Source organism: Rhincodon typus, unplaced genomic scaffold (genome assembly GCF_021869965.1).
Source record: "Rhincodon typus isolate 14 unplaced genomic scaffold, sRhiTyp1.1 hic_rhity00000689, whole genome shotgun sequence".
Lineage (NCBI taxonomy): Eukaryota > Metazoa > Chordata > Chondrichthyes > Orectolobiformes > Rhincodontidae > Rhincodon > Rhincodon typus.
The window spans coordinates 17,116-26,210 of NW_025966327.1; the positions used below are offsets into that span (position 1 = coordinate 17,116).

The following is a 9,095-nucleotide window of genomic DNA, read 5'->3' on the forward strand; positions in this document are numbered from 1 at the left end:
AATCGCTGTGTTGATTGGACAGAACAACACAAAACCCAACCATCTAGACAATCCTATTGGTCAAATCCGACCCAAGAACGCGAGTTCCTCGAAGGCTATTGGACAGAAGTATGTCAGGTTGCTACATGGCGCTGGTGGTGGGGGAAAGGTGAGACAAGATTTCCCATTGGCAGAACGTAAACGATGGCACCGCCTTTTCGTGGAAATAAAAATCCCATTGGTCAGTCGATTGGCGAGGCTTTTGATTGGTGGAGATTTTGGAGTGGGTGGGGAAAAGTGGCAAGGGAGAGAACCGTTCAATTGCTCGAAAGGAAGAAAGATATTTGGAGGATTGCTGAAATTATAAGAGGGCGGGGTGACAATCACCATTTGGTTTCAAATTCATTCAGAAAGAGAGAAACAGTAATAGATATGAAGGCAACAAAATATTAAAATACTGATGCTGGAGCTCAGAAATTAAAAAAAAAATCAGAAGTTGTTGGAAAAAGCTCATCCTTGTAGAAACAATGATATCAGATCCAGCCGATTGGTGAAATGTGCAGTCTCTCTCTTTGGAACCTTGTGTTTCCAAAAATGCAGTATCAAAGTTCTAGAATCTTTAGACATCACCTAACGTTCCATCCATTATGACGTCGCTGTCCCGATGTATCGAGTTGTTGTTGCATGGGACATTGACACAGTCGCCTAGTCGGTAACCAGGCAACCGAACGCAATTTTCATGCCTCACCGAATCAAGACATCATATCAGGAGGCTAAGAAGGTGGGACTTGACCAAACAGCCCCTACCTTCCAGGTTTTTTTTTTATCCTGATCCCCTTGGATCGGAAAGGTGAGCGTTTCCGAAAAAAATGTTGTTTCAGGTCAAGACCGGTTCCCATCGAACCATCCTCAAATTCGCAAACCACCGCCCCCCCCATACAAACCCGTCCCCTCACCGGACTACAGGTTTCCACAATCCTAGCACGGCGTCATCTCCCAATCACTTCACCGACCGTCGCGACTTCATTTTAATCAACCTGTCCTAATGTGTATAACACACCCTATGGAGCAGGCAAGACTAGTATGCCAGCTTTCTGACTGGGAAGTAGGGACAATATCAGTGCACCATGAGAGCCCATTCACCAATTTGTGTAATGATTAAACAAGGGGTAAATTTAGACAATTATAAAAATTGGAAAGAGGGCAGAAGCATGGTTGAAACAGATGAACTAGGAATAGGCCATTCCACCCCTGAAGCAAGCTTCACCATTTTATGAGGTTATGGCTGATGTGATTGAGATCTCAACTTTCCTGTCTATCTTTTCACTCCCTGCTTAGTCAAGAATTTATCTAAATCAGCCTTAAAAATAAAATCAGAGAGCCTTGGGAAGAGAGTTCCCAGGCTGTCAACCTTATGAGAAAGCATTTTTCTCTTCATCTGTATTTTAACTAAGAGACCTGTTTTAAACTGCAACCCATCATCTGGACTGTCCCAAATTGGGAAACATCTGTTCGGCATCCATCAGCATATGTTTCAATAAGATCACTTCTCATTCTTCCAAACTCCAATGGCCACAGACTTAGCCTGTACAATATTTCTTCAAAGTAACTTCCCTCCACTTCATTCCAAGAACTTTCTCTGCACTGCTTCTAATGCAAATCATGTTTTGTTTTCATTAGTAGGGAGACCAAAATTGTACACAGAACTCTAAATGTGGTCTCACCAGCACTCTATACTGTAGCAAACTTTTCATACATTTATATTCCATTCCCCTTGCAATTAGCAAAAGAAAATGTTCAATTTGCCTTTTGAATCACATAATGTAGCTGCATTATATAGAAAGGATGTGATGCATTGGAGGAGCTGCAGAGAAGATTCACCAGGATGTTGCCTGGGATGGAGCAGTTTAGCCACGTAGAGGCTGGATGAGCTCAGGTTGTTTAAGAAGATTGAGGGAAGACCTGATTGAGGTGATAACACAGTGTGGAGCTGGAGGAACACAGCAGGCCTGGCAGCATCAGAGGAACAGGAAATTTAACATTTCGGGTCAGGACCCTTCTTCAGGGTGTATTGGATTACGAGGGCTATGGACAGATTGGATAGGAAGCAGCTGTTCCCCTTTGTTGAAGGGACATAACAAGGGGGCTTTATTTAAAAGGTGAAGGAGAAGAGTCTGAGAGGGAATTTGATGAAAAATCTTTTCAGCTAGAGGATGGTAGGAACCTGGAATGCACTGCCTGGGAGGGCCGTAGAGGTAGGAAACCTTGCAATCTTTAAAACATTTGTGGATGAGCATTTGAAATGCCTTAACATTCAAGGCTATGGGCCAAGTACTGGAAAGTGGGATTGGTGTCAACAGTTTGGTGCAGACTTGATGGGCTGAAGGGCCTCTTCTGTACTGTATGAGATTATGACTGAATGTTGTGATTCTTGTACCAAGAGACCCTTATTCCTCTATACTGTAGAGGTCTGCAATCTATCTCCATTTAAATAATGTTATGTTTTTATACGTGAGTTTAAACTAAACCTGCCAAGTTTTTGCCCTTCACCTATTTATATCCCTCTGCAGACTCCTTATGTCCTATTCACGACTTATGTTCCTATGTGAAAGAAGCTTGTATTTAATACAGTGCCTTTCACCAACTCTGGCATCAAAAGCTGGTTATACAGTCAATGATATACTTTTTGAAGTGTAGTCACTGTTCTACTGCAGCTAATTAGTGAAAAATATGCTTCATCAAATAATGTAATAATGCACAAGATACCTATTTTGGTGATGCTGATTGCAGGATAAATATTGGCCTGGACTCTGGGAATAACTCTCCAAAACAGTGGATTTGACCTTTTATAAACAGGCAAATGAGGACTTGTTTCAATATCTCATATAAAAGTTACTCCAGCTGATGGTGCAGCACCCCCTGGAATGCCAGCACCATTTTTTTTCGTGCTTAAGACCTGAAGAAGAACTCAAACCCAGAGTTTTATGACTTAGAGCTAAGTCTTCTACCTACTGAGTCATAGCTGAGATTCATAAAAAGGGAGATTAAATCAGTTTTTGAAAAGATGCAATGAGATATTGAGGCAAGTAGAATTCTACAAGACAAGGACCTAATAATTAAAAGATCATTTAATTTACTATTTTTGAAAATAAAATTGCTGTAAATATCCTACAGGTTTGGTAACGTCTGTGACAAAAGAATCATATTTCATTAAAATATTAATCATTAAAAGGGTGGTGTAATGGTAATATCGTTGAATTGATAATCCAGATGCCCAGACTGATTCAAACAAACCAAGCAGCTGGTGGAATTTAATTTCATTTCACAAAAATCTCAAATTAAAGCAAAGTTGGTCTCTGTAATGGTGACCATTAAAGTATCAATTGTCATAAAAATTCCATCTGGCTGCCCTTTAAGAAAGGAAATCAGCTATTCTTACATTGGCAGGCCTGCATGTGACTCCAGAACTACAGTAATGTGGTTGATTCTTAAGAGCCCTCTGAAATAGCCCAGCAAGCCACTCAGTTCAAGGGTAATCAGCAATGAACCCTAAATATTGGCCTTACCAATGATGTTCACATTAAATGATTTTTTTTTTCAAAATCTTGTCTTTTTTCCTATTCATTTTGCCAAATAGTGGTATTACTAAATACTGACTACGACTCTTTATTTGGATTTATCAATATCTTTAAATGAAAACCACTGCAGCAAAGAAATACATTACCTTGTACTTTATTTCTTCCCAGTTTCTTTCTGATCATCCCACATTATACAAAATACTCTAGTTGACCTATGGCTGTCTTGTTAACAGTTCTTTGCTAATGTTGCTGAATAAATAGTTGGCGACAGATCTAAAATATATCAAATGCCTTCCCCTTCTCTCCTCATTTTCCAACTTTCTTTCTCAATTTCCCATATCATCCTCACCCGTTCCAATTTATTTCTTTGTAGTTTTGGTTCTAACTTTCAAACATTGGTACTGTAGCAATAAAAAAAACTCTGAAACATTAAAATAATATCACAGAATTGTTACAATGAAGAAGGACTCCATTCAAGCCATCATGTCTACTCAGACTTCTCATAATTTTGACTACTTCAATTAGACTAGCTTTTAATTTCAGATTTTTGTTGAATTCAATTTTCAATACCTGCCATGGCAAGATTTGAACCTATGTCCCCAGATGGCATCCTGGGGTTCTGGATTACTAGTTCAGTGATTACCATGACACCACTACCTTCCCTTTGTAACTTCATATACGTGCCTTACTCTTGTACCCTGTGCTCTTGTTTATGAAGCCTAGGATATTATATGCTTCATGAGTACTCTCAGCCTATCCTGTCACTTTTAATGACTTATGCACTTAATATACCAAAGTCCCCCTGCTTTTTACCCCTAAATTCATCCACGGGATGTGGGCTAGTGCCAGCATTTATTGCCCATCCCTAATTACCCAGAAGGCAGTTAAAAATCAACCACATTGCTGGGGGTCTGGAGTCATATATAGGCCATACCAGATTAGGATGGAAGATTTTTGGCAGAGGCAAGTTTTTCACACAAAGGGTGGTGAGTGCCTGAAAGATGCTGCCACGAGTAGTGTTGGAAGCAAACACAGTAGCAGCATTCAAGAAGCACCTGGACAAATACATGAATAGAGGTGTATGGATTCTGTAAGTAAAGACAGTTTTAGTATGGAACAGCAAAACGGCTCAGGCTTGGAGGGTCAAAGGGCCTGTTCTTGTGCTGTATTATTCTTTGTCTTTCTTGCCTGAAAGTGAATCAGATGTGTTTTTCCTGACAATTGTCAATAGTTTCACAGTCATCATTAGACTCTTAATTCCAGATTTTTATAGAGTAAAATTCCACCATCTGTCATGATGTGATTTGAAACTGGGTCCTGGGAACATTATGTGGCCCTCTGGATTAATGGTCTAGCGATAATGCCACTAAACCATTGCCTCCTATTTTTTTCACCCTTGATATAATTTCTCCATTGCTTTCTTACCAAAATCTATCATTTTGCAATTCACTGCATTGAACTTCACATGCCAACAATCTTCCCACTCATCAACTCTTCTATGTCCTTCTGAACAGCACCTTTCCGTAATTGGCTAGAGATGGGGCACTGTATAGTTCCAGTTCAGTCTCTCCGGAATTTTCACTTGCAGAAATTTCCACTCCAGCAAATACATAATCACTAAGCATGGATTAAAGCCAGGAATATACAAGTCCAAAATTGGGGTGGAGATGTGGATGAGAAAAGCTATAGAGGTATTTGAATGCAAGAATAAGAAGTTTTGAAATTTTGGCTTCTTATAATAGGGTGCCCCGATTGCTCTAAACTAATGACATATGGTAGTTGTTGCATTTTGAGTTTAACATTATAAGACAGTGCAAATGTCAAAAATAATCTTCAAATGCAATTGGATTTTTTTCATCATAACCATAAATAACTGACAATTCCCCTCTTTTCATGAACCTGATCTTTTGGGATCTTTACAATTGAAGATGACCACCTATCAAGTGTGGCATCCCTGGACTCCATTTGAGGATAATTTTCAATGGGTTGGATACGGTCGCAAGTCCCTTCAGAAACGAGATGGAACAGAGACCATACAGATGTCTTCACCATCAGACCAAGAAGTGGCCCTCTACCTGCAAAATGACGTCGCAACTGATGACTGGAATCTCTTGGATCTTCTAGGGGACACAGGAAAACTCACTTCTGAGATGTGCTATACTTCAGAAGATGAATATGATAATACAACAATCATACATAAACCTCATCCCATCAAACTCAGCTCTGTTGATTCCGTATTTGGGAGAGCTATCACTAGCAGAGCACCAAGACTTGCAGGGGGCTTTCGTGCTTCGGAAAGCTCAGCTTTTACTGAGATCAGTGTCGATTCCCCCATACCGACTTTAACTGCGCGGTACAAAATTAATTTTATCATGATGTTTTATAGGCAATTATTAAGGCTTGTCACCTTGATTTACACAGCTTATCAGAAATGTTTTTACCTGTTACAACATCAAATTTGATACTTTACTAAACTTGTTTCTTAAAAGACTTTTTAAAAAAATAAAATAAAATGAACTTTATTCCCATTACTTCTCTCTACAGATTCCTTCAGCCGGAGCAGTAGCATACACAGAGCTTTGCTGTAACTGCTGTTCTTGCTGGATAGAAGGTAGCAGTCGTTTTTCTTAGGGATACAACAAGCTCGTGAGATATTTATCTCACCTTGGCCTTTGAACCATATTCTTTTTAAAAGCAAGATCAGCCATTGGGCAAGAAGTAGTTTGACATCAGGTTACTATTCCGGCTCTGTGTGTGTATGAGTGGAATTAATGGGGTGGCCAAGTGGTATTATCACTAGATTTTTTTTAAATCCAGAAACTCAGCTAATGTTCTGAGGATCCTGGTTCGAATCCCACCACAGCAGACAGTGGAATTTGAATTCGATTTTTTTAAAAAAAAATCTGGAATTAAGAATCTGCTGATGACTATAAAACCAAATGTCGGAAAAACCCATCTGGTTCACTAATGTCCTTCAGGGAAGGAGATCTGCCACCTTCACCTGGTCCAGCTGACATGTAACTCCAAACCCACAGCAATGTGGTTGACTCTCAGTTGCCCTCTGAAATGGTCTGGCAAGCCATTCAGTTGTACAAATCTCTATGAAGTCTCAAAGAAATGAAATCAGATGGATCACCAGGCATCGGTCTAGGCAGTGGAAAAGACACCCTCAGAAACAGCCCTATCAACCCTGCAAAGCCGTTCTTACTAACATCTGGGGGTTCGTGCCAAAATTGTGAGAGCTGTCTCACAGATGAGTCAAGCAACAGCCTGCCATAGTCATATTCATGGAATCATACCTTACAGGCAATGTTCTAGACACCACTATCAACATCCCACAAGCAGAGGTGGTGACATGATTGTATACAGTCTGGAGGGCGTCACCCTGTGAGTCCTCAACATTGGCTGGAAACCCCATGAAGTCTCATGGCTTCAGATTAAACATGGGCAAGGAAACCTCCTGCTCATTACCATGTACCATCCTCCCTCAGCTGATGAATCAGTACTCTTCCACGTTTAACAACACTTGGAGGAAAGACTAGGGAGGTCAAGGGGGATTTCAATGTCCACCACCAAGAGTGGCTCACCAGCAGTACTACTGTTTGAGCAAGTTGGGTCCTAGAAGACATCACCTGCCGCAGACCCAGCCTTGCAGTTGTGAGGGAACAACATATTTGACCTCATCCTTTCCAATCTAATGACTGCAAATGCACCTGTCTATTACAGTATCAGTGAGAGTAACCATAGCACAGTCCTTGTGGAGACAAAGTTCTGCCTTCACATTGAGAATATCCTCCAAAATGTTCTGTGGCACCACCACTGTGCTAAATGGGACAGACTTTGAACAGATCTAGCAACTCAAGACTGGGCATCCATAAGGTGTTGTGGGCCATCAACAGCAGCAGAATTGTAATCCAGCACAATCTATAACCTCATGGCCTGGCATATTCCCCAGTTAACCATTACCATTAAGACGGGATCAACTTTGGTTCAATGGAGATTGTAAGAGGGCTTGCCAGGAGCAGCAACAGGCATACCTAAAAATGAGGTGTCAAGCTGGTGAAGCCACCAACCAGGACTACTTGCATGCCAAGCATAAGCAGCAAGCGATAGAGCTAAATGATCCCACAACCCATGGATCAGATCTAAGCTCTGCAGTCCTGCCACATCCAGTCGTGAATGGCGGTGGACGATTAAATAACTCACTGGAGGAGGAAGCTCCACAAATATCCCTGTCTTCAATTTGGAAGAGCCCAGCACGTCAGTGCAAAAGATAAGGCTGAAACATTCGCTGCAATCTTGTAGATGATATATTTCGGCATCCTCCAGTGGTCCCCAGCATTACAAATCTTTAGCCAATTTGATTCATTCCACATGATATCTAGAAATAGTTGGAGACACTGGATATTGCAAGGTCTACGGGCCCTGACAACATTCCAGCAATAGTACTGAAGACTTGTGTTCCAAAACTTGCCACTCCTGTAGCCAAGCTGTTCCAGTGCAGTTACAACACTGGCAGCTACCTGACAATGTAGAAAATTGCCAGGTATGTCTTGTATATAAAAAGCAGGACAAATCCAACTCAGTCAATTACCACCCCATCTACTCTCTATCATCAGTAAAGTGATGGAAGGTGTCATCAGTGCTATCAAGCAGCACCTGCTCAGCAATAACCTGCTCATTGACACTCGGTTTGGGGTTTGCCAGGGACACTTGGGCCGGCTCCTGATTTCATTACAGCCTTGGTTCAAACATGGACAAAAGAACCAAATTCCAGAGGTGAGGTGAGAGTGACATCAAGTGATATCAAGGCCGCATTCAACTGAGTGTGGCATCAAGAAGCCCTAGCAGTACTGGTATCAGTGGGTTTCGGGGGCAAACTCTCCGCTGGTTGGAGTTATACCTGGCACATATCTGGTCGTAGTTGTTGGAGGTCAGTTGTCTCAGCTCTAGGACATCTCTGCAGGAGTTCCTCAGGGTACTGTCCTAGGCCCAGCTATCTTCAGCTGCTTCATCAATGACCTTCCCTCCATCATAAGGTCAGAAGTGGGGATGCTTGCTGATGATTGCATAATGCTCAGCACCATTCATGATTCCTCAGATACTGAAGCAGTCCACGTTCAAATGCAACAAGATCTGGACAGTATCCAGGTTTGGGCTGACAAGTGGCAAGTAATATTTGCACCACACAAATGCCAGGTTACAACCATCACCAAGAGACAATCTAACCATGCCCCTTAACACTGCACAGTGTTACAATCACTGAATTCCCCCACTATCAACATCCTGGGGATTACCATTGACCAGAAACTCAACTGGATTCACCATATAAACAGTAGCTACAAGAGTAGGTCAAGGCTAGGATTACTGTGCTCCCTAAAGCTTGTCCATCATCTACAACGCACGAATCAGGAGTACGATGGATTACTCCCCACTTGCGTGGATGGTTGCAGCTCCAAAAACACTTAAGAAGCTTGACATCGTTCAGGGCAAAACAACCCACTTGATTGGTACTGCATCCACAAACATTCACTATCT

The 9,095-nt window shown here is 41.5% G+C and overlaps 1 protein-coding gene across 1 annotated transcript; it reads left to right on the plus strand.

The window, feature by feature from the left end:
• Nucleotides 1-2,163: 2,163 nt before the first annotated feature.
• LOC109911115 (FANCD2 opposite strand protein) lies at nt 2,164-6,019 on the plus strand. The gene is made up of 2 exons (XM_048621470.1): nt 2,164-2,234; nt 5,486-6,019. The coding sequence occupies exons 1-2, from the start codon at nt 2,193-2,195 to the stop codon at nt 6,017-6,019; spliced, it is 576 nt and encodes a 191-aa protein (XP_048477427.1). The 5' UTR covers nt 2,164-2,192.
• Nucleotides 6,020-9,095: the final 3,076 nt, after the last annotated feature.

Coding starts and splice junctions, on each gene's coding strand:
- LOC109911115 (XM_048621470.1), top strand. CDS start 2,193: ATGGTAGGAACCTGGAATGCACTGCCTGGGAGGGCCGTAGAG. Junction 2,235..5,485: donor TGCCTGGGAGGGCCGTAGAG/GTAGGAAACCTT, acceptor TTACAATTGAAG/ATGACCACCTATCAAGTGTG.